Source organism: Ostrinia nubilalis, chromosome 7 (genome assembly GCF_963855985.1).
Source record: "Ostrinia nubilalis chromosome 7, ilOstNubi1.1, whole genome shotgun sequence".
NCBI classification, from domain to species: domain Eukaryota; kingdom Metazoa; phylum Arthropoda; class Insecta; order Lepidoptera; family Crambidae; genus Ostrinia; species Ostrinia nubilalis.
This window is the reverse complement of record NC_087094.1, coordinates 4,325,710-4,350,915: the sequence shown is the minus strand read 5'-3', so window position 1 is coordinate 4,350,915 and position 25,206 is coordinate 4,325,710. Positions and strand designations below refer to the sequence as shown.

The 25,206-nt window shown below is 37.3% G+C and overlaps 4 protein-coding genes across 5 annotated transcripts; 2 read left to right on the top strand and 2 right to left on the bottom strand.

Moving 5' to 3' along the window:
• Window positions 1-517: 517 nt before the first annotated feature.
• LOC135073077 (uncharacterized) lies at window positions 518-7,575 on the bottom strand. 2 transcript variants are annotated; one of them, XM_063967091.1, is made up of 2 exons: window positions 7,206-7,575; window positions 518-3,200 (listed from the first exon to the last, which is right to left on the bottom strand). In XM_063967091.1, the coding sequence occupies exon 2, from the start codon at window positions 3,176-3,178 to the stop codon at window positions 2,288-2,290; it is 891 nt and encodes a 296-aa protein (XP_063823161.1). In that variant the 5' UTR covers window positions 3,179-3,200; window positions 7,206-7,575; the 3' UTR covers window positions 518-2,287. The 2 variants fall into 2 exon arrangements, with proteins under 2 accessions (XP_063823161.1, XP_063823162.1); XM_063967092.1 differs by lacking the exon at window positions 7,206-7,575 and adding an exon at window positions 3,407-3,704.
• Window positions 7,576-7,908: 333 nt separating this feature from the next.
• On the top strand, window positions 7,909-10,033 carry LOC135073111 (histone PARylation factor 1). The gene is made up of 5 exons (XM_063967152.1): window positions 7,909-8,595; window positions 8,725-8,873; window positions 8,962-9,191; window positions 9,267-9,520; window positions 9,904-10,033. Exons 1-5 carry the CDS (start codon window positions 7,993-7,995, stop codon window positions 9,958-9,960), a joined length of 1,293 nt encoding a protein of 430 aa, XP_063823222.1. The 5' UTR covers window positions 7,909-7,992; the 3' UTR covers window positions 9,961-10,033.
• Window positions 10,034-10,059: 26 nt separating this feature from the next.
• LOC135073104 (DNA-(apurinic or apyrimidinic site) endonuclease) lies at window positions 10,060-16,655 on the bottom strand. The gene is made up of 6 exons (XM_063967144.1): window positions 16,497-16,655; window positions 15,135-15,993; window positions 13,321-13,488; window positions 11,677-12,252; window positions 10,787-10,967; window positions 10,060-10,252 (listed from the first exon to the last, which is right to left on the bottom strand). Exons 1-6 carry the CDS (start codon window positions 16,521-16,523, stop codon window positions 10,114-10,116), a joined length of 1,950 nt encoding a protein of 649 aa, XP_063823214.1. The 5' UTR covers window positions 16,524-16,655; the 3' UTR covers window positions 10,060-10,113.
• Window positions 16,656-17,348: 693 nt separating this feature from the next.
• On the top strand, window positions 17,349-24,877 carry LOC135073101 (leucine--tRNA ligase, cytoplasmic). The gene is made up of 12 exons (XM_063967137.1): window positions 17,349-17,458; window positions 18,563-18,772; window positions 18,956-19,327; window positions 19,428-19,672; window positions 19,751-20,649; window positions 20,720-20,978; window positions 21,067-21,431; window positions 21,729-21,997; window positions 22,523-22,777; window positions 23,175-23,384; window positions 23,985-24,219; window positions 24,564-24,877. Exons 1-12 carry the CDS (start codon window positions 17,456-17,458, stop codon window positions 24,770-24,772), a joined length of 3,531 nt encoding a protein of 1,176 aa, XP_063823207.1. The 5' UTR covers window positions 17,349-17,455; the 3' UTR covers window positions 24,773-24,877.
• Window positions 24,878-25,206: the final 329 nt, after the last annotated feature.

Sequence of the window (25,206 nt, the reverse complement as noted above, 5' to 3'; positions counted from 1 at the left end):
GAATGAAATGTTTTTTGGTTTTTAATAGTGAACATTTAGAAAAACGTATAACTTGACTTAAATATGTTAAAAAATTAGTTAGAAAAAAAATTTGTTAAATATGTTAAAAAAATAGTTTTAATTTAATATGACATTTGTCGATATGTCCCAACACTAACATTTTTGTAACTCGAGATAACCTTGTAGAGACGTCGTTAATACTCTAGCTTGATTTTTATAATTTCGAATTACTACTTATTGGTGTAATTTAACGCTGCATTTACACGAAATTATCATTTTTATTGGAAGCACTGTCGTCGAAAATATTGTTTGTAGGTCAGACGTGAATTATTTCTTGTCCGCCAATATTTAGCTCTCATTGATCGCTACTACAAAGTTATGTCGTTACTTTTGATGGCAGCTGTGATTCTAATCAAGCTATATTGGATAGACTATAGTGTACCTAAAGTTTCATAACTTTTACAGTATTTTATTTGAGACATCAATTAGGATTAAAAATAAAAACAAACATCGCACATGATTTTCATTTTGTATTTACATTTTTTTTACATACATTTCAACATTTTACAGACTACATGAGCTCTTTTTAATTCGAGCAACGAACATTACATAAACTAACACGTAAATCTAAATCGTAATAAAATCGACTGCGTGAGTCAATCTACTGGGCCCGCGTATGGCTGTGGCGGAGTCGGTCACGAGAATCAATAAAATTCTGGTGTCCATAAAACAAGAACAGTGGCAGTTTCCTTAGAAAATGATATTGGTACGAGCAACACTTAAGTCTTTAGGCCGCATCCAACTTTTATCATTTATTGTTCAAAGGACGTATTGGTCTTAATGCCCTTCTTAAGTTAAGGGTAGTTAAAAACACTAATACATTTATACATCATCAAATTGACTTTGCACTGACGACTATCTACCCTAACAAGTTAGTAGTTCTATCTACATTTTACAAACACCATGTTGAGTTAGTTGGCAAGAGTCTGTCAGCCGCACTTTCAGTGGGGTTGCCTGTTAGTCCGGTAGGTACAGATTTCTAAAAAACCGGTCAAAAGCGAGTCGAAGTCTCGCGCAATGAGGGTTCCGTACCCTCACTTTTAATCCCTACAATTACATCTCTGTTCTCCCAATTTTCATCTTCTACATCACTTTCCCATTGCCTTAACTTTTTAAGACCATATTTTAACATCGAATATTACTAACAACTGTCAGATCTAAAAAAACTTATTTTGCAGTTGAAAGATAAGTACCTTTAACTGTATCCCATATTATTAACTGTAAATGCAAGTTTGTAATGGCACAAAAATTATACTACAACTACAAAATTAAATTAAAAGTTTGGGATTTTCCTATACTTGTGCTTATTTCAGTGATTCCAGGATAGCAGAAAGTACAGCTAGGTTTTGATATAGGAAGTTTCTAAAATATACTGCATAGACGGCCTTATTTTTCGATGGTGGAGTTAGAGAAGCTTGGTTTTTACAGCTTCAAGGGACTGTACATCTAAGTATTAAAATTTCATATCGATACCACTACGCGTTCCTGAGATGTTGACAGACGAACATGGAAGTGATACTTTAAGGATTCCTTCTGAGGTACGGAACCCTGAAAAGCAGAATGACTGATATCAGAAGATAAAAATTCGTCGAAAACTATCAACTTGCATATTATCAGTAATTTAAGTACAATACTATAGCGTTAAATGTGCCTATAAAAGACTAATTCGGCAGATCTTAAGTTTATCTAAATCTTTTACAAAGAACACTAACCGGTGAATGATGCCAGTTGATTTTAGTGACTCGAATAAATGCTTTGGTACATGTTTCTGTCAGCGAAATTAATATTTGAAGAAGCTACGAGGAATAAGATGTTACATTCAATTCATAACTTTACCATGGTCTGAAAACATCAACATTGCGAAACATCAATTAATAACAAAAACAAACTATTTACACACTATTCATATAAATAATACATATTAAAATATCGACTATTTAATATGAAGTAGGTATTAAATAATATTTAAAAATATTGATAAATTATTAATCATTAGTTTTTAAACTTATTTATATTAGGTATTCGCAAAATGAGCATAGAATAAATGCAGATGTGGACATTAAATATGTATGTAGTGGAAGTCGGTTAAAATTGAGATATTGAATTAAATGATATGTCAATTTGTAAAGTTCATGTGATATGTTGGATGCTGACGATAAGTGAATGTATAAAAAGTCGATATTTTAATGTGTGAGTAACATTAACAGCCGACGGGATCCGTCGGCGACTAGAACAACGTTTCTCGCGAATGAGAAGCACGATCTAACCGGAGCGGCAGCGGCGTGGGCGTCGGCCGGCTCGTCAGCTCCGTGCAGTCGCCGACCGTCGTCACGTCGCCGCCACCGCTGTCGGTCGAGAACTGCTCCACCTCGTCATCGGTGGAGTCCACCTCGTCTTCGGCGAACACTGAGTCCGCGCCCACTGACGCTAGCTCACATTCTACTGCGTACGACGGACCAACACTGCCCACAGACGCCAGAGGGGCGAGTCTCTCACTGGGACATGGCGACAATCGGCGCTCGGGTAACGCACAGACCACTGAAGAGCCACGGCGCTCTAGATAGGAACTTCCGGAACTCGAGCACGTGGCGGAACTGAGACGACGGTCCCTCGTTCCGCTGGAAGCCCGCCTCTCTGCAAACCGTAGCGCGGAGCCTGGTAACGAATCACCGCGGAGAGTCGACAGGCGGCGCGGCGGTGCTAACAGGCTACCGTAGCCTCCGCCGTAGGACGCGAATCGGGCGGTCCGCGGCCAGGGCGGCTCCTCGGTGATGGACGGCCGCGATCGCATGCGCTCCGACAGGGCCTCTTCTAAAGCCGCCGTCAACTGCCGTTCTTCTTCGACGGCCTGCTCTTCAGCAACGACGGCCTCGGCCAGTTCTACTAACTTGGGATCGTTCAGGGCCTTGACGGATTTACTCCGGCTCTTGTAGACGATCAGAAATACCATTAAGGCGAAGAAGCCGCCGAGCGTGGCGGCTATACGAACGCCCGTCATGACGTCGTAAGTGGCATAGAATTCGATGCGCACTCGATCACGGTCCGCAGCCTGAGCATTTTCGGTAGCATTCTCGGGCGCACCCAACTCTCCGGGACCCCATCCATCACGGTGCTCCATAGTGCGGTCAAGTATTCATCGCCTGCGAACAATATATCGTTCATTGTAATCTATTTATGTGTTTATACCTGTCAGATATAAATTATAGAGAAATATTTTGATACAACTTTTCTAACATTTATTGTCTAAAACTAGAAAAAGATAAAATTAGGAGTCTTCATAAATGACAAAGCGCAAAGATGTAAAGGAGTAATAGCTTCTATAGTTAAACTATGTATAACCATTTACCAGCAAGGGAGGCAGTGGGAGACCGAATAACAATGTTGTCGCAAAGCGATTTCCGTTCGCCAGTTGCAAACGCGCTCTCCACTCCCGGTCCCGACATATCTGGGACACGAGCATATCGTGTGATGCTGTTTCATTTTCAGACTTTATACCTTTTCATTTGGATTAAAGATACGATTAGCCAGGGCATGCAGCGAATTTCGATTTTATATTATTTCTCATGCGACAGAATTTTGAATAATGAGGCTTGTGCTATATAGTAATGTAAGCATGGCATGCAAAATACAAATAAGCATAGGCAACAAAGAGGTAGGTGAAAAGTAATCAATTGTTGTAGTAATGCCATAAATTAGTGACTCATAGGATATTTTTTCAGCAGTTGAGTGACCCTACAGAAGATATTAATTGTGGCTTCATAACATTTATACATAATTGTAGAAATTAATGAATCTGAACTACCCAAAATGACAAAGTATAAATAAATAAATCAATAGAATACCCTTAAAAAACTGTTGTCTTGTTTTTGACTTTCTTTAAACTGTTGTATGTGATCGTGCGCGATTAACAAACTAATTCTGTAATGTAGTTAAAGGCGCATACGTACGTAAATATTTTCGTTAAAGACCTAGATGATTTAAAATGTTTTTGAAGCGCTTTAAATATTATTGACGAAAGATTTCTATCCATGCCACTGCCGCATATTCAGCATTCCTCATAAACGCTTCGAGAAAAAGCGATTAATAACGTATGAATCAAGCGGCTATTCTCAGTACGAAAATGAAATTATTGTCTTATTTTTACTGGGTTACGAAAGGAAATATTATTTCTTTTGCGCATAACTGAGTAAGCGTAATATGAGTTTTTTTATACAGATTGGTAGGCAGTATTTGATTCTGTGCTGATAAGAACATAAATGTACCTGCTGTTCATATTCATACTTCTCGACTTCATATTCATTTTGTCGTCTTTACAAGAAGCTATATTTCTCGCTTAACCTGTTAAACGAATTATGTAGCTTAAAGACTGGCGAATTAATGAAGTCTAGCTGGAAAGACTAGGCTAGCAACAGAAAGGACATTATTAAAACAACTAAGTAGCAAGGATTACGTATTATTATTTCAGCCAAAACTAGAAGCAACTTTTAATTTAACTTCTTAATGAGTTTTACTAATTAAAAGAAACTGAAGAAAAAAATTACTTCTCATTGAGTCACTGACACAGGACATTGTGTTTTTACAAACATTACAAAAGGTAAGTGCGTGCAATGGTGCAATAAATACAGATACTAAGTTTTCGGGATCTGGAACGGACGAACGCCAGTTCGCGGCCGATTTTAATTTGGTCTGATTTATGTTCGCCGTATGAAAAACCGTGTTTTCTGAATCTACTTGATTACCGATCCAATTCTAATAGGAACCTTGACTGTTCCTATTGATTTCATATACCAAAAGACCTAGCTACTATTGCTATGTCTAGGTTTGGGTACTAAGAAAAGTAACAAAACTTCAGAGTGACAAATTTTACATAGGTACTGAACTATCAAATCAAAAGCACATCCACAACCGTTTAAATATTTACCTACTTTAGTTATAGTGTTAAACAGAAGCCTCAAGGGCTGCTCCAGATAATAGCTATTTCCAGAGTCAGATCGAGAACTCTACAGTATCCATATTTTGCATGAATAAATAATGTATCAGATGAATATCAAAAAGTATGTGTATATTATCTAAGTGCTCAGTGGCCATATCCTCGTTCGCAGCTTGAAATTTTGCAGTTGATCGATATATTGCACCCAACAAACAATGAGACTAAATATAGCTACGCACAGGTATGAGCTCTGTTCGTGACGGTCGCTGCTCTTGCAAAGGGAAAACAATATTTTAAAACCATTATACGCTTATTATCAGCTTACCGTAGGATAGTTATTTATCGAAGAGTAGCTGTATTAATGAAGTTTTCGTCAACAAAGAAACTATGGATTATTAAACGACACTCATACCCCAGACAAAGCAGATTTTATCTTGTATTCAACGCCACACCGACTGTGTATAAAATATTTTCATTTTATGATGATAATAATAAAGTGAGCAAGTCAGCAGTTACTTTGAGATTGCATAAAATCCAGTGGGTTTTCATAGGGAGATCGATACTCGGTATAGATACCACTAATTCGTTGTAACAGATAACAAACAGAGTGCATTTACTCTACATTTGGTAGAAAGAAATCGACTTAGTTTTAGCGGCAGTTATACGCTGTAAGCCTGTGTTTTAGAAAAACATATTACCTACTTATCAATAAAAGATTTCAAAACTTTTAGAACAAATCCGTCAACAGATGTTAAATGCGTTCGCATGGAAAATATTGACGTCGAGTAATGCGAATAGAACAAATGTAACGCAATTTATCATTTCCTGTAAACTGGGCGTACCTATATTACATACCACAGCTTTTGCTAGTACTAAAAGGCGACGACATAATATTCACCCCAAGAAAAGAACGCCCATAAATTATTACTTTTCCAGACTTATAGTCCGTGAGGAGAATGCATGTAAGCTCAGTCAGTCAGTTGTTATCAAAATAAATAAAAACTCAGCACAAATGCATGCACAAATATTTTTTTAGAATAGTTAAATAAATAAAACCCAACAATATTACCCAAGTACCCAACCCATGCCATAGAAAGAAAGTCTCCTTAAATTCGAATATCAGGGTGTAAAGAAGAAAAATAAACATAGTTAAAGCTTTCACTCTACTGTGCTGATATTACAAAATGTGTAATTAATTACAAATAATAATTAAAAAATGTAAAAAAACCGAGAATAGTAGGCATTTATATTACTTAACTAAACCAAAAACTTTTAAGGCAAAGTAACTTTAGGTACTGACATGAATTTTCAGTAAGTAAGTATGTAATTTGATAAAATATTGTTTGTTATGTTGTTCATAGGTTTAGCCAACCAGTGGATGCTGCAGATTTCAGTTAGGTATCTCTAAGTTGCAAAAATATAGGCTAATTATTGGGCCAAAATGTAACAAGCCCTGTTAAACTACCTATAAGTATGTAGGTACAGTATCTTTTTCATCGAGTTAAGGGAAATGTGGTTCATTTATTTTAATACAAAAATCATTCCTTTCTACTCTTGTCACCCTAATATTTATTGAGGTCTTCTTTGTAAGAAAATAATATTGTTTTGTTGGTAGTAGTGTGTAGTTCATGTTTGGTAACTAAGTTTCAATTAGTAAACTGTTCCACAGATATTGACCGCTAAATGTGAGACACAAAAATTCACATCCCATTATCCTGATTTGCAATGTCTAAATTTTATCAACTGACATTATTAACAAGTGTATTTCATTCAAAGGGTGTATAGTTATCTTAAAACATCAACGATTTTGAAAACAAATTCAGTTGATTTCATTTCCCAGCACTAACACTAATATTGTATGCTTTACTTTAAGCAAAGCCAGGTTCTGAACAAGCTGAGGATTATTGTAAGCACTGCTCGTTTAAAATTATTGTGTCTTTAAGTGGGTGTGTTTTATTAAATAAATAAAATAAAGACAACAATCACATATAGAGACAAACAGGTGCAGACACTACAGTAACTAATATAATATTTTTATTGTGAATTTCAGATTCTGTGCAGGGTTTGAAATTTGAGTAAATAATAGGCTACTTTGAATAAGGTCTAATTAATAGATGTCAAATAAGCAATTTAGTAGAATTAGATGTTTTTAGAAGCATGCAAATAAAAATAATCACTAAATAAACAATAAATAGACAAAAATAGTAATTGTTACCAATAGAAGAGCATGATTCGTAGCCCGCAGAAATCGACGAATGGCTTGAGTGGCGACGATTTATTATGTACATGTCCTTGGTAAAATACAGTGAAAATGCAGACACCCTTTCATGAAAAACATCCAGGCTCTACATCGTGCACCAATTTTAGAAGATTCCTAGTTTCCAATTAAACGCACCAATGAACAACTATTACTCATTAGAAAACACGTTGCTATTATTTTTAAATTATTTGTAAGCCAGTATAGCCATATCGAAGCTCACTAACACTCATCATAGTTAATTTTGTGCATAAAAATTTAATTACAAATAAAAAAGCTCATTTCTCCCCACCTAAAATCTATTCCACCAAAATGACACTAATGACAGAAAAAAATCCAAAATCTGAAAAATTCATGTTTTCCAGATTGGTCGCGTTCATCTGCACAAATAACGAGTCAAATATTTACAGTTTCATCAAAAGTCGAAATAAAAGTCCTAGCTATAATTTTGCTAGAATTTTATGTGCGCTTAATTAATTAGTAAGCTTAATACTTACGTTTGAAGCCTTAATTATTATTGTGGCCTTAATGATAAAATTGCCCTATCTGCTCGAATACTACTCAACTATCATTTCAATTTCGCTAGTGCAATTGAACATTGAACATCTCTATACCAAGAGATCAAACGTCAAGTCAATCACGTCAATGTCAAAATTCAAAATCACATGGCAAAAGGCGGCACCAATCTTTCCGGTTGAAAAATTGTGTTTATTTAGATCAAAAGTGCTTTTTAGAATAAAAAAATATGCCTAACGATGAATGGGAGACTTTTGTCAAAGATCCACGCACTAAATGTAAATATGGTGAGAATTGCTATCAAAAGAACCCAGAACACCATAAAACTTATAAACATCCACCAAAAACTCAAAAAGCTGCGAAAAATACACGTGAAAAAAATAGATTTAGCCCTTTCACAAGGAAGCCTAAGGCTGCAGAAACTAAAAATGATCAGACTAGTGAACATGACCAGTTGGAAACAGACAAAAAAGGTGAAGAAAAATCAGAGGTTATGCAAGACAACAAACAAGTCCCTTCAAGTTCCGTTGTGTTGAATAATCCACCTGATGTGGAGGATTTGCCTGTTAAACTACCAGACAGCATAAAGTTTTACGATACAAATGCAGATCCTAAACTATTCAAAGACTTATTTCTGGTAGACATGCCTCAAGACTTTTTAAAATTTTTTGAATGTCTAAATAAAGACAATTCAATTGAAAAGATGTTAGCAAGTGTTGGTTTGCAGCTAATTGGGCCATTTGATTTGTTATTGGGGAAGTTGCCCATGGTGGACGATAATAATTTATATCTAGTACATTGGCGATTTTTCTTTGATCCACCGGAATTCCAAGTGAGTACTTTATTTGTCAATCAAATCCTTTTTATTTGCATCATTATGCAACTACAATTAGTTGTTATGTTGTTTACTTACCTAATTGATTGATTTTATTGATTGCTTACCTATACTTTTTCTTCTCAGGCAATTTTAAAGAGGAAAGGAGCCAGCCAGTTCCATATTGGCTACTACAGAGATAGCCCAGAGGAAAAGCCTGTGTTTCTTGCAAGCAATGATAGTGAGAAAGATTGTCGTATTTTACCTGTAGCTGAAAACATCTTTGGTGCTGTCTAGCAAGTATCTCTTTCAGTTAGTCCAATTTATTCAGATTTTGGTATTTAATTTCCAATATTGTTTAAATTTAAGGTATTTGATTTTCAGCTTATATTTGCAAAATGAAAAAAAGAAGTCACCTTTCACAGCTATGGCCTGTCAGAAGCTGATAGATCTAATGAAAAAAACAGCTGATGAAGAAAAGTTTTCATTAGAAGCCTATACTATGAAGAAAAGGCAGGGCAAGCTCATAGCGAGAACCTTGCATGGGGCTGGTATAATTGTACCATACAATAAGAAAACACAATTGGGATATAGAAATTTAGCTGAGACAGATGGTAACACTTTTGACAGTAACTTATAATTTTTTTGCCTATTTTGATAATACAACATCAATATGTTATTTGTTTTAGAAAACTTGAAGAAAATCTTCACAAGTATCAAGGAAGCTACCAGTCATGATGAAAAACAGAAAGCACTGTCAGACTTACAGCCAGTGATAACTTATGCCGATATCGCTGTAGATGAGTGTGATTTTGGCACTGGTTTAGAAGCTGGGATAGACTTATTCTGCTCAGGGCTGAAGGAACTTCAATCAAGAGCATTGAGTTCTCTGACTTCAGTGTACAATCTGTTAAACAGGGAAGCATTTAGCAAAATAATACAGGTGTGTTTTCATATTATTGAAGTATTAATGAACAGGCATTGTCAGTCCACATTAGAGGAGAACTGAATTTTCTACTGTGTTGTACTGTAGTAGCAATATCTCCAATATGAACAGGCATTGTCAGTACACATTATAAAAGAACTGAATTTTCTACTGTCTTGTACTGTAGTAGCAATATCCCCAATATGAACAGGCATTGTCAGTACACATTATAAAAGAACTGAATTTTCTGCTGTCTTGAACTGTAGTAGCAATATCCCCATTATTGGGACATGATTGTGCAAGTCTTTAGCATATTTTTGTATTTGCCAGTTTCCATCATTGTTTATGCAATGAGGAGTATCTATTTGAGACCCAAAACCAACAATATTTTTTTGTTTCAGGCACATCTAAAATATAGGCGCAAGGGGTCCAATTTATCAATACTAGATTTTAAGTAAGTAGTTTTTAATAGTTTTTATCAGTATTGTATTGAACTTATTTTTTTATCCAATAAATTATTTGGTTTGCTAACCCTTGTTTGAAATGAAAACCCTTGATTTTTCTTTACACGTTCTGTTTATTAAAATCATATGTGATACAATTGTGATGCGTTATTTAGGTTTATCAGCGCTGCTTAGATGCAGGAACAGTGAAATCGGGCAGTGGTCGCTGCCGTACACGCCGTCCCTAATCACACTGTCGCACAGCGACGGCAATAGTCTCTCTGATACAATGAAGTAGTCCAAACGCCTGGAACAAACAAAAATCTGGTTTCATTCAAAGTTCAAAAGGCACAAGTATTTTTAAGAGATAGACAACTACCCTAGACAAAATGCACTTTTTAATCGAATCGAAAATCGAATCCGTCAAAAGTCCATACAAAAAAGGGCTTTTCGACCGGTTTACGATTGTAATTTGCATTTTGTCTAGACCCACTGACTGAAATGAGAGATGTAGGCCTACATACTTTAAAGTTGGATAGTTTATATTTATGGAACAATATTAGAAACCCTTTACAAATCCAAATATGGACTTCAGCAACCATTATTCCATCACACAATAGCTGAACAATAAAACGGGAATCGAACCCGCGAGTAGAATATCCATAGACTTCGTATGGCAGTAGATTGTCTTAAAATACTCACCATCCAACATTTTTGGATCGGCTGTTCATCATATAGGTCCAAAACGTGTACGCGCCAGTCTTGTATAAAACGGGAATCGAACCCGCGAGTACAACATCCATAGACTTCTTATGACAGTAGATCGCCATAAAATACTCACCATCCAACATTTTTGGATCGGCTGTTCATCATGTAAGTCCAAAATGTGTACGCGCCGGTTTTGTCCGGGTTCAGGTGGCGGTAAGTGTCCACGAATCCATCCCCGAGGAGCTCGCTCATCCCGGAGCGCTCTTCATCAGTAAACCCGGCATTCTTCCTGTTCGTCTTGGGGTTAGCTAAATCTGTAAATTAAGAAGACAAATAACATATTTGCTGTCGCCAATTTGACGAAATTAATGGTCTTAAGAGGAAGATAGTTGCTTAGAAAAGCTAATTAATAGTCATAGCACACTTTCAACCCGGAAAGGGATCAACGCCTTTCGCCGCGAGGCGAGCCGTTTACAATTTTACATTACGGCGCGGATAAGTATGCGTTGCAGTACGAGTTTCATACAAAGCATATTGACCACCTCGAGTTGATACGGTCTTCGGTTACGATCCGTTTCCGGGTTGATAAGTATGCTTTCATCCTACCGGGACTGGAACAGACGAAAGCTCTAGCGCTCAAGGCGATTCAACATGCCTCTGCGTCATTGATAGAGATTTCGACATACCAACTACAAGGTAGCATGATTTTAACAAAAATGCAATCGGTTTAACTAAGTTTTAGTCAAGGCCACAGAATGATGCAATATAATAAACGTAATTCACGCCCTTCATCATAAGTCTGCAGGCGGGTACATAAAGGACAGAAAACGAGTTAGTGAATTATTGTAAACAGTAATTTACGTACTCATGTTATCAAAGCGATAAAAATATTGCACAAAACAGTATGAGTCATCAAAACTATTCTCGATGGCCTTTGATCTCTGTAGTATGTTGTAAGTAGGATAACAAGTAAGAGTTATGCTAATTTCATGCATTGCCAATAGTTTTGAAAGTATACATTACCTATCTCATTATGCGCCACATTCATGTCGCCACATATTATCACAGGCTTCTTCTTATCCAATTCCTTAACATACTTTCGGAACTCTTCATTCCATTGCAGTCTTTTCGGTAGAGTGACTAGTTTTCTTCCAGCATTGGGGACGTATGTAGTGATCAGGTAGAAGTGTTCATACTCTGCAGTTATAATACGTCCCTCGCTGTCGAGCTCCTCATTCTGCAGCCCGTATTGGACATTCATGGCCAACTTGGCAGTGTATATGCCTACACCTGCGTACCCATCTTTGTCGCTGCACAGCCAATACGCGTGATAGCCCGGCACACTCGCAACTTCTTCCGGAAGTTTGTCCTGAGCGCACTTAACTTCTTGCAAGCAGAGAATATCAGGTTTCTCGTATTTTATGTAATCCAAACCACCTTTATTCATCCACGCTCTGATGCCGTCCACGTTCCAGCTAGATATTTTGAAGTTCCACTCTTTTCCTTGTGTGTTTTGTGAAGAATTGGAAAAGTCTAATTCTTCATAATCTGTTGCAGCTTTGTTTTTTAATGGAGCCTTCTTTTTGTCTGCAGCAGGTGCTGAAAGGTAAAACAGTCTGAATCGTTAACAGTAATGCGTCGATTCTATTTTTATGTATCACACTGCAGTAGGCCTCAGATAAGTAGAGAAGAGTAAAAAAAACTGGTTTCTTCATGACGCGCTAGGTAGGTGCGTCATAGGCCATAAAATCGGTTTAGACTTTGTAGAGATAAAAAAAACCCACTAGAAACAGGGCAAAATGGAAGTAATTTTATTGAATAAACTTAAAAAATTAGTAGAGAGATGCACAAGGCTGTTTCTACGGAAGCTTAGCTGGGCGGGGCTCAGACTTCACGCACCACTCAAATACCCCAAATGTATGAAAAGACTCAAGACTATGCTGCTACTTAGTGGAAATACAACTGAATTGACAAATTGCCTTACTTAATGCATACTAGAGATGGCACAAAATTATATTATTTCTTAAAGGACTATCTTTGTGAAGAACAAGGTGAGTACATCGTCATTGTTATTGCAGAATTTCCTACTCCCAACTATTTGAGGGTTAACTTACAGTAGGTATAAAGTTCCAGCTCCACCCCTCCTTAGCTCAGTACAAAATAGGTGAGCGACTATGATATTATGTTAGTTGTGTAGTGAATTTGTGTCTAATATCAAGAGATAAGAGCAAAAATAAATTTGAAATTTACAAGATCTAAAGACATGCATAGTCCATCTAAAATCCTAAGCCCTATTATAGTAATTCTTGTCTATACTACCAATGAACTATGAGCTCTATTCATGCATTGTAATTGATTAGTCATCTACAACTTATGCAGGGTAAATAAAGGAGTCCTACTTTATTTATTTAGCAAGCAAATATTTGTATCTCAAGAAATGTATAAAAATTTGGATGGAAGGAGTAAATAGTCTAACAACCAAACTGCAAACCACCAAAAAAAAAACAATTGGATTAAGAAAAGATGAGGAGAAATAAATAAAAGCTTTATAAATAAATAAGAAAAAAACCATTTATTAATTAAATTATTAATACGAGACAAGTAATCTTAGGAATACGAAACAATATTGTCAATCTAACCATAATTCAAGTAATAACAATTATTTACCCTTTTCTTCGGCTTGCTTGCGGCGCCTTTTGGTTGGCTGCTCCCCGGTGTCCTGGGGTTCCTCGTCAGCCTCTGCGGAGGGCTCGGCCACTTTCTTCTGACCTCTTTTACCTTTGGCAGGTTTTTCTTCTACAACATCATCGGTGGCTTCCTCTTCTTTTACGTCACCTATCAGCAAAAACAATACTGTTTATTATCTACAAAATGTACATTAAAACAATTGAGTATTCATAATAAGAATATACAATAAGATGTTACAATGGACTTTATGCTTTATCTATCTCAAGCTTTATTGTTGATTCTTAACCCTATACTTGGCAAAGACGGTTTTGGTTAATATTTGTGATTTACACTATAAATATTGGATTTAGGACGACTAAAAATCATGTAAAAAATACGAAAAAAAATCTTAGGTATGTAGTTTTGGAAATATAGTATGTATCTTTAAGTGCACATTGCCAGCTTTGTAGTAAATTAAAACATGGTTTATTTGTTAGTAAAAATTAGTTATTTTAATTAAAATTACTACAAAACCTTAAGTTATTCCTTATTTGAGAAATAAAAAATAAGTATCTTTTACAAAAAACTGAAAACAAAGTAAAAAACCCACTTCAAAGTCTGTAACGCCTTGCAAGTATAGCTGCATTTGGATGTATGAGAACCAATCCATCAGCGTCGTTGGAGTACCGCCTGAACCTCACACCCCTCTTAACATCCAGTAGAAGCAAATGTAGATAGGACACATAGGAAACCTGCAAAACCATTAAAAAAATACGAGGGATATTGACGCCAACTGGTACCGAACTGTGTTCACGTCTTCGATTGAAGATAATTTGATACCCAACTTACAGTGGAAACGCAAGATAGCGGAAATGGATCTCTAGAACTCTCTGGGAAACGATGCAGCAGTCGAACTGGCTGAAATTCTTCAATCACCAGCTTTATAACCAGAAGCATGCAGCAGCCTGAATAGGCTGCTCGCTTTTTGGGGGTGATCTGGGTTGTTTGGAGTAGTAAGATAACCACCCAAGAGAATCAGGAGGCTAAGTGCGGCTTCTAATTCATCATCTGAAGTGTCACCGCCACTGACTTTCGACCTGGTTCCAGATTTTGGAACCAGAACCAGCATTTTGCGCGCCTGATTTTGTTGCTGCAGCACAAAGTTGTCCAAAAAACAATTTTTTTTATTACATGAATTAAAACTCACATCGGCATATAATTTACAGCATTAAATATTACTAACTAATAACATGATACCTTTTTTATGCGATAAAATCTATGAAAAAAATCATAAAATAAATTCAACGAGAACCTGGCAATGTGTCTTTAAAGATACATTCAAAATTGAAAGTAAATTATTACGTATCTGACAGTGTGCATTTAGAGATACATTCGGACAATCCGCATCGTACAATAATAAATATAGAAGTTTTGGGATGAAAAAACAGCACTATCATCAAGAAACCTTTATTTACTATCCATATTACTACAGACAATCACCAAAATTCTTTAAAAAAACGCCGAAAATAATAAAAATTATTAGCCAGTGCGTAGACGCCTGTCAACGGTCTGACATTTTGAATATTACTGTTAAATCTGTGCAGCCTGTAGCGATTCTATACTGTGTAACACAATCTGTAGTATTTGGGCTAACGTTATATTAAAAAAACATTTAAAAATAGTATTTGGTTTCTCCCCCATATTTTTGTTTTGGTCAACGTATCTCTAAATGCACAATGCCAAGAAAAGGGTTAAAATACATTTTTTAGTTTAGTAAATTCTAAATGCAAGTGGATGATTAAAACAATACATACCCTTAGCTTTTTCATCTTTTTTGGCACCTTTCCTTTTCTTAGCCGGTGGCTCTTCCTTATCTTCATCTTTCTCAACAGATTCTTCTTTGGCTTGTGCTTTCTTTCCCTGATTTTTCCGACCTTTGCTCTCTTTCTTTTTAGGTTCTTCGGGTTGTTCATCTTCTACTTCCATGTTTTCAGCTTCAACTTCCTCTTTTTCACTCTCTGGAGTTTTCTCCTTAACAGCCTTTGGTTGTGCCTTCTTTCTGCCTTTGGCTGGGGCGGGCTCAGGTTTAGGCTCTTCTTCATTATCTTCAGACTTTTCTTGAGATTCAGGTTCGCTCTTGGCTGGAGCCTTACGCCCTCTACCTTTGCCTGCTGATTTTGGCTTTTCATCTACAACTTCCTGATCAGCTTCAGTTTCAGCTGGTTTAGCATTTTTTCTACCTCTTCCTGTTTGCTTAGGTTTGACTTCAGCTGCTGATTCTTTTTTGGCAGGCTTCTTTCGCCCTTTCGCATTACCGTTCTGGACTTCCATCGCATCACCATTCGCTTCTGAACTGTCACCGTTTTCTAAATTTTGTTCACTGGGGGTAGACTCTTCATCAGCTGAATTATCATCATTAGGTTTGTCGTCGTTTGTTTCCTCTGCCACCTTCTTTCTACCCTTTTTGGCTGGTGGGGCTGAATCCTCACTTTTGTCATTGTCTTGCCCATTTGCAACCTTCTTTCCACGCTTTGATTTTTTGTCTGTTGCTGCGGCCACCTCCTCACTCACTTCAGAGTCTAGCACTTCAGGCTCAGGGTCTTCAATTGCTTTAGCTTTCCCGCGCCCTTTTTTTGGTGCTTCACTGTCTGCTACTTTGACATCCACAGCTTTCTGTAATGATGTTACACATTCAGTAAATACGAAATACGTATTTAATTTGATTAAAAGAAACGGCAAGGTTATTGACTTATAAAACAACTCGTTATCTGCTCGTTTTTAATCATCTAAAGAGAAGTGGAGATATTTCAGTAATTTAAAGTAATATACACTCAAATTTTACGGGCTATCTAACTAGGTAATAGATAATAGTATTGTTAATAAAATAACACGCAACTAAGTACATACTAAAACACAAAACATACACAACTGAAGACGCTTTTTTAAAGATTTTGGAGGGAATCGACCATGTGTTTACAACCTGCGTATGTAGACGAAAAGGCCAAATCGTAAAAAAGGAAAGATTAATCCTTTATGATTCATGAATATTTCATATTTCCTTTAGATATAATGGCGTACTAAAATAGCATTCAAGAGATACTTGCGATAACAAAGCAAACCAGTTTGGTGTTCAAATTTAAAGGGTTGTTACAGTTTAGAAAATTAAATTACGGTACCTTTGCCTTAGCAGTTCTTGGCGCCATTGTAACTTTTGTTTATTATGAAGAAATTACAGATTTTTCTTTAATTTTAACAAGAAAATGTGATCAAATATAATATCGCGTCTTGAGGAAGGTGGCGAGCGAAAAGTTTCCGGCGAAATGACAGAAAACGCCACTGCCGCCAATTTTTTGTGTCAAAAACTAACTTTTTTTAATTTATTTTAGGCAAAAGAATATGCCGGACAGTGTTGCCAGAAGGTTACTTTTGTAACCTTTTAGGTTACTTTTGAACTGCATTGGTTACTTTTAGGTTACACTAATGAAAAGGTTACTTTTAGGTGATTTTTCAGAAATTGTAGAATTAATTTTTACAGGTTATTCAGTAAAAAGTATTAATAGTGACAATTCAAAAATTATGTCAAACTGCATTTAAACATGAATTTGATTTATTATTTGTTTAAAAAAATGAGTTTTAGCGAATGTTTTTCGATAATAAAACGCAAATCCATGAAACGTTTTTATACGACCGGTCACTTTTCAGTCTTCATGGAATGGTCAAAATTTTAGAATTTAGGTAAACGATTGATGATCAATAATTGTATTCATTTTCCATACATGAACAACCTTACACAATCGCTCCGCACCCCCCCCCCCCCCCCGTATGAAGGTTACTTTTTATTCAAAAAGGTTACTTTTTTAAAAATTTTTGGTAATTTCTGACAAGACCCGACTGGCAACACTGATGCCGGAAACAGATTAATGTTAATCCTACATGGAATTGATCGTGTATACAAGGGCTTACAATTTGTTGGCATGTTGGCGGCATTGTATTCTGAAAATGTCAACGTCAAGTGAAAGTGTCAAAAATTGTAAATGTCAGTGTGGGGGAGCAAGAGTGCAACGTGTTCTGAATTCCCGCAAAGTTTACGAATTTACAATAAAACTATAGTTGGGTGGAGAAGCTAAGTTAAATAATGGTAATAATAATTAAAATCCTAGCTTAGTAACTGCAAAATCCATAAATTGTTAAGTTTTTGAGCCATATGTACATGTTTATGTATTTACTTCTTAAATGTCTTTTTGATAAGAAATTTTACGTTTGTTATTTGATGTAACAGGCAACTGCATTTGTTGAAGACTTATTTAAATCCCAGTTACGATACAACACAGATTTACGACGCGAACCCTAAGTTTAAAGCCGCACGATTAACCTCTACAGGAAGTACCAAGTTGCTCAGAGCGTCTGATGAAATCATGACAAATCTCGTGCTGGTCAATTTGAAAATGGATAAAAATGTTAAAAATTATTTTACGCATTTTTTCATAACTTCCTCAGCATATTTATCCATAACTGTATTGCTACCTTTTTTGACGGGCATGAATAACATATTTAGATATTTTTATCCTATCCTTATTATAAACTAGCTTTCCGCCCGCGGCTTCGCCCGCGTGGAATTTTGTCTGTCACAGAAAAACTTTATCGCGCGCGTCCCTGTTTCAAAAACCGGGATAAAAACTATCCTATGTTCTTTCCCGGGACTCAAACTATCTCTATGCCAAATTTCATCAAAATCGGTTGCGAGGTTTAAGCGGGAAAGCGTAACAGACAGACAGACAGAGTTACTTTCGCATTTATAATATTAGTTGGGAAGTTGGGATAAATCATAAATTGTTAAAATTCATTATTTATTCATGTACTACAATGGATTGTTTAAGATTTCCGTCTCAACATCCTTACCACATTCCTACCATCCATATGCTACTGAATTTCTGTTGGTCCAATATTACATATTGTTTCAATGTCAAATGTTAAGCCACTATCGAAAATTGCATTACCCTTATCTGTGCCCATGATTCTATAAGTAGCAACAAAATAATGATAATGATAATAGTCAAATTGGGTTGGATATTGGTCTTTTGAAATTGTTTATTTAATATCAAATTGTTTTTAATAGTCAATTGCGATATGAGTCAATTAACATTCTTGCGACAACAGTGTGACATCTTCTATGTTAATCTAATTGAAGATGTCACACGTACGTGGCGTATTTATTAAAGTATAATGTAATACTTATTTTCAGACTACTTTAGATAGGAAGGGGACCTATAAGGTCGAATACCTTCAAGACATTGAAAAAAAAGTGCAAGAGCGTTGGGAGAAAGAGAAAATCTTTGAAATGGAGGCGCCAAGTGATGGCAAACCACATGAAAAATTCATGTGCACTTTTCCATACCCTTACATGAATGGGCGCTTACATTTAGGACACACATTTTCACTTTCCAAATGTGAAGTAAGTTACATTTATTTATAAAAATGTATATTATAATTATAATAAGCTGCTTAAAAAAAATAAAAAAATACAGTCACTGCTCATTTATTGTTATGTATCTACTTATTTAATTCTTGATAAGAAAAATCAGATTTTACTTACCTATATCTTCATAAATAAATAAATAGAAATGTATGCTTTCAGTTTGCATCAAGGTATTACAGATTAAAAGGCAAGATGGTGTTATTCCCATTTGGGTTCCATTGCACAGGAATGCCCATCAAAGCTTGTGCTGACAAGCTCAAAAGGGAAATGGAAATGTTTGGCTACCCTCCAGTATTCCCTGAAGAAGAAGAAGTTTCCCTGAAAGAAGAAACTGACATTGTGCCAAAAGATAAAAGCAAAGGAAAGAAAAGTAAAGCAGTTGCTAAAACAGGTTCTGCTAAATACCAGTGGCAAATCATGAGGAGTCTGGGGATACCAGAGGAGGAGATCAAGGAGTTTGCCAATGAAAGTTATTGGCTTGAGTATTTCCCACCAAGAGCTGTTGTTGATTTGAAGAGGATGGGTATTCATGTTAGTTTTATTTTTATCTTTTCTTCTTTATTAAAACTGTATTTATAGAGAACTTTAAACAGGAAATTATTTAATATACCTATTTATGTTTTCCTCATAGGTCGATTGGCGTCGCAAGTTCATTACAACTGATGCCAATCCGTTTTATGATTCCTTCATTAGATGGCAATTCCATCACCTTAAGGATCGTAAGAAAATTATGTATGGCAAAAGGTACACCATATTCTCACCCCTGGATAAACAACCTTGCATGGACCACGACAGAAGCACTGGGGAAGGTGCAGGACCTCAAGAGTATACCCTCATTAAGATGGAAGTCCAAGAACCACTCCCTGCTCTATTCAAGTTAGTTACTTTCTCAATAAAATGAAATAGTCATAAAGATTTTTTTATTTATTTATTTTACTTGTTTTATATTCTCAGATCTTTCAAAGGAAAAAAGGTCAACCTTGTAGCAGCAACATTAAGGCCAGAGACCATGTATGGTCAAACTAACTGCTGGATTCACCCTGACATCAAATACATTGCCTTTGAGACTATGAAGGATGGAATCTTCATTTGCACCAGAAGGGCTGCCAGGAATATGGCTTATCAAGGCTTCACTGAAAAAGATGGGGAGTTCAAAGTACTTCAAGAAATTGTTGGCCAAGATCTGTTTGGAGTTGCAGTGAAATCCCCATTTACTTGCTATCCCAAAATATACTGCCTCCCCATGTTGACGATCAAAGAAGACAAAGGCACTGGCATTGTCACCAGTGTTCCGTCTGACTCGCCCGACGACTATGCGGCGCTGGTAGATCTTCAAAAGAAACCCGCTTTTAGGGAAAAGTATGGAATCAAGGACGAAATGATTCTACCATTTACTCCTGTACCGATTCTTGAAATTCCCGAATTTGGCAACCTATCTGCTGTCCATGTGTATGACCAACTGAAAATACAGAGCCAAAATGATAAGGATAAGTTGACTCAAGCCAAAGAAATGGTCTACTTAAAAGGATTCTATGATGGTGTCCTTCTGGTGGGTGAATTCAAAGGGAGCAAAATTCAAGACGTAAAAAAGAACTTGCAATCGAAACTGATTGAGGAAAAGAGTGCAGTAATTTATTACGAGCCCGAGAAAACTATCATGTCGAGATCTGGCGACGAATGCGTTGTCGCTTTGTGCAATCAATGGTATCTTGATTATGGCAATGAAGAATGGAAAAGTCAAGCTGAGAAGGCTCTGGCTGCAATGAACACTTACCATGATGAGGTCAGGAAAAATTTCCAAGCCACACTCAAGTGGTTACACGAATATGCATGCTCTAGAACTTATGGTCTTGGTATGTACTTCTCCTTTCCTTCTTCAGACAATAACTGAAGGTTCTTTATTCTAACTTTATCCTATTTCAGGTACCAAACTGCCCTGGGATACTCAGTGGGTGATAGAATCTCTGTCAGATTCGACCATTTACAATGCATACTACACTATTTCGCATTTCCTGCAAGGCGACACGTTTAGGGGCAACAAGGAGAATGCTCTGAAGATTAAACCTGAAGAAATGACGTCTGAAGTTTGGGATTATATTTTCTTTAAAGATGCGCCTTTTCCAAAAAGCACAAAGATAGCCAAAAAGTCTTTAGATCTCATGAGGACATCTTTCCAGTTCTGGTAAGACATTTTTGTTAATCACCAAACAACATCCCCCTGAAATTCGGAAGCTTATTAGAAAAAGACATAATGTAAATGTTTAATACAGGTATCCAGTCGACCTTCGAGTGTCCGGAAAGGACTTGATCCAGAACCACCTGACGTTTTACATTTACAATCACTGCGCCATCTGGCCGAAAGAAGAAGGGAAGTGGCCACAGGGCATCCGCGCGAATGGGCACCTTATGTTGAACTCTGCTAAGATGTCAAAGTCAGATGGCAACTTCTTGACGCTTTCGGAGTCTATTGATAAGTTTAGCGCGGACGGTATGCGGCTCACGCTTGCCGACGCGGGTGATTCTGTGGAAGACGCCAATTTTGTTGAAAGCACAGCAGACGCCGCTATACTCAGGCTGTTCACTTTTATCGAGTGGGTGAAGGAAATGGTTGCCGCCAAAGCGACTCTGAGGACAGGTAATATTTTTTTCATACAACTAAGTTTTTTTAAAGTTTCTTAGTTTTATGGTCGTCGCAAGCGCAACGGCTATATTACTCTTTTGTTATTGTTTAGATATTTTGTGGTTGTTGATCTTGACTATAATAAATAGCAACAAAATGCAGATGTGTAGGGTAGGATAAAGTGACGAGATGCGATGCTCCGCATCGTCAACTGTATGACATCTCTCTTACATAATTCCATGTATATCTTCACTTGTTCGAATGAAGTTTAATTGTTTTTCGACGATTATTCACCACTATTCATTTCTTCAGGCGAGTTCAACTTCCACGACAAGGTGTTCATCAGCGAGATGAACACGAAGATCTCTCAAACGGACGACAACTACGGCAAACTTCTCTTCAAGGAGGCTCTCAAGACCGGCTTCTTCGAGCTGCAGGCGGCTCGGGACAAGTACCGCGAGTTGTGCGCCGACGTAGGGCTCCACGCGGATCTTCTGACGCGCTATATCGAGACGCAGGCGAAGTTAATGGCGCCGATTTGCCCGCACGTGGCCGAGCATGTGTGGGAATTGTTGGGAAATGTAAGTAGTTTGATTCAATTGAATTTTCGTTTCAGCTTTCAGAAGATGATTAAGTTTGTTTTCAGGATAGAGGGGACTCCAAAAGCCTCATTGAGAAAGGTAGTTTGTAGTTAATATAGTTGTCCTTGTCCCTTGGGCTGGTTTGACAATGTGCCAAACTTATTCCTCAGTTAAAAGTTATCCGACGATGGTAAAATCAGCCCTTAATGGATAAATCAAGTATGGCCGAGTAATAATATTCAATAATAGATTAGAAGAGCTGACATGAAAAGTAATCAAATACGTATTCTCCTCAATATTTCATTTCATAATCATAACACAATTTTTTTGATATAACACACTTCATGAAACGTAAAGCGTGGTTAACCGATTTGCGTATGGCGAAACTTAATTTCATGAATATGATACTGAAAACCTCGACATTTGTTTGCGTTTCACAAGACAAAGTTTCAAGGAAACCACCTAGCCATAGTCATCTAAGTAAGTACTGAACGCAACATTAAGACAAGTAATGTACGATTACAGAAAAGAAGTATCCTCCACGAGCGATGGCCAGTTTCGGGCGACATCGACGAGGTGGCAGTCAAAGCTAGCAACTATTTAATGGACGCCGCCCACTCCTTCCGAATCTATCTCAAGAACCACTGCGCGGTCAAGAAACCCAAAAAGGGAGAAGCTCCCAAACCTGAGAAGAAGCCAAACAAAGCTATCATTTGGGTGGCGAAGGAATATCCGAGGTGGCAACATATAATTCTGACCACTCTGAAGGAACTAAATGGGGTGAGTTTGAAACTTGATTTCCTCACGGTTGAAAGCCGGTTTTAAATGAAAATGATGTTATGATTGAGGCTGTTTTCTCCTTACGCCAATCATAAAAGCTAAGCAAACTTTTTGCGTGAATGAATAGTTCTCGGTTGTTTTACTATCGATCGTAATATAACCGTTATATCTATAACGCGGCTAGGCATTATTGTATTCTTCGTACAGTTTAAAAAAACTAATCTGTTTTTTTTTCTGGCATCAAACTAAGCATTCGGGACATAAGTTATTATCTGTGCTTAACATTAATCTTACCGTCTTAGTTATTTGTAGAAAAGTGTGAAGATAGCCAAACTATATCTTACTTAATAATTACCTATCAGTTTCACCATTACTATATCACCATTTACTTTAACAGCCATCAGGCCTCCCCGACAACAAGGTGATATCGAGCAAACTCGGCGGCATCGAAGACTTGAAGAAGTACATGAAGCGAGCCATGCCTTTCGTGCAAGCAACGCGCGAGGCGCTCGAGCGGATCGGAGACTCCGCCCTGTCGGTCGCGCTGCCATTCGACGAGGCTGCCGTGCTGGAGGATAATAAGCAGTACTTGCTGAGTACTTTGGATGTGAGTATGGGACCATTCAGTCTCTAAAGTAGGAACACAATCTCCAGTTTACTAGTTTAGGTACTAGAGTAAATAGATTAGACCTATCTTGACGGTGGCTCGCCACTGGAGGATAATAAGCAGTGCTTGCTGAGTACTGATGTGAGTATAGGACCATTATTAGTCTCCAAAGTAGGAACACTACATCCAGTTTATTAAAGTAAATACATTAAACCTATCTGGACGCTGGCTCGCCGCTGGAGACTCCGCCCTATCTGTCGTCCTTTGACGAGGCTGCCGTGCTGGAGGATTTAGTCTCCACTGCATGACCTCCGATTTAACAGAGTAAATGGAGTCGGCCTACACTCTTCATACCATGTAGAAAGAAAGTTATATGCAACATTTAATCATCTATTGCTAATCTAAGACAGAATCGGATTATAACAAAAGAAAGGGTCTTTCTTCTTGAGAAATTGGCTAAATTGGTTGGGTTTCGGGGAGAATGCTGTAGGAGCTCAGATCGCACGCACGCGCTTTGGTTTAGTTTTAGAAACTGTCAAAACGATTATTCTAGGTAATTTACCCACCCACCTAAAGTAATCGGACCTTTTTTCCATTCAGCTGGATTCCATCGAAGTCCGCTACACGGACAGCGGCGAGGCATCCGAGAAGACTCGCGAGGACTGCGCCCCGGGAGCGCCGCACATCAACTTCTTCGCGGAGCCGGGTGTTGACGTCACCGTCGTCAACCCCACGCCGCGTAGTGGGCTGTTCACGGTGACCGTCAGCCTGAGCGATGGTGATACCGTTGAGAAGGTGAAAGCCAAGATCAGCAAGGAAGTCAAAGCGATTAAAGGTATGAAGTAACTGCAAATTTTTGGTTAAGTATTTATTTCTTTCTTATATTTTCTGATTCACACATTATTTCTAAGTTTTCCAATTTTTTCACAATCGTTTTCCACTTACAATCACAGTTAATATTTGGTTTAAAAAAACAAGAAGGTAGTATTTTTTTAATATATCGTTTCCAGCCTGGAATCATGCCCATTGCCCCCCCTAAATTACATGTTAGTAATTTTACGTTAATTTTTATAACATTTTTTTACTCCCATAGAATGTGTATGTAAATAAATCTTGTCCATTTTCATTTAGTAAATGGTTTGTATATTATAATAAATGTATATTATTTACTTTTTCCAGACGTGAGTAGCCTGAAAGTGTGGCGGTACAACGACCCAATCCTCGGCCCTCGCAAGATCCCCGTGCCCGGCGACCACGAAACGAAATGTATTGTCCTCGAAGACGCAGCAGTATTAAAAGTAGACGTAGCTACATCCACCGTGCAGCTAGTCAGCAACGGCAAGAATATAGACCTAGGCAAACAAATGGTGTACACGTACGAAAAGTAAAACTTTTCGTTTCTCTCTGTTACGTTTAAATGTTGAATTTGGTGTAAGTTTCAATTCAGGACTGCTTTTTAATATGGTAATAAATTATTTATTTATTGAACCATAGTGCTGTGTTTTATTTTATCATTATGTTAATTGATTTTTATTGACCCCACCATCATAAATTAATCACACTCAAAAAGAATAATAACAGATCCGATCCTACTTAAGATGAATTTAAGTAGTAAATGTAGAGGCGGGATCACTTTCAAGCTAAATGAGTCGGGGTAGTATAGACCCAATACACTGAACCGCCACCGTCAATATCGGGACGCTGCACTGGTTCCGATTTTTGCCATGTTGGAAACTAAGTTGAAGGATGGTGGCGCGGTGGCTCATCCCTGTCAAAGAGTTTGATGGGACAGTTTAGTGTAGGTCATGTATAGTAAATGTAG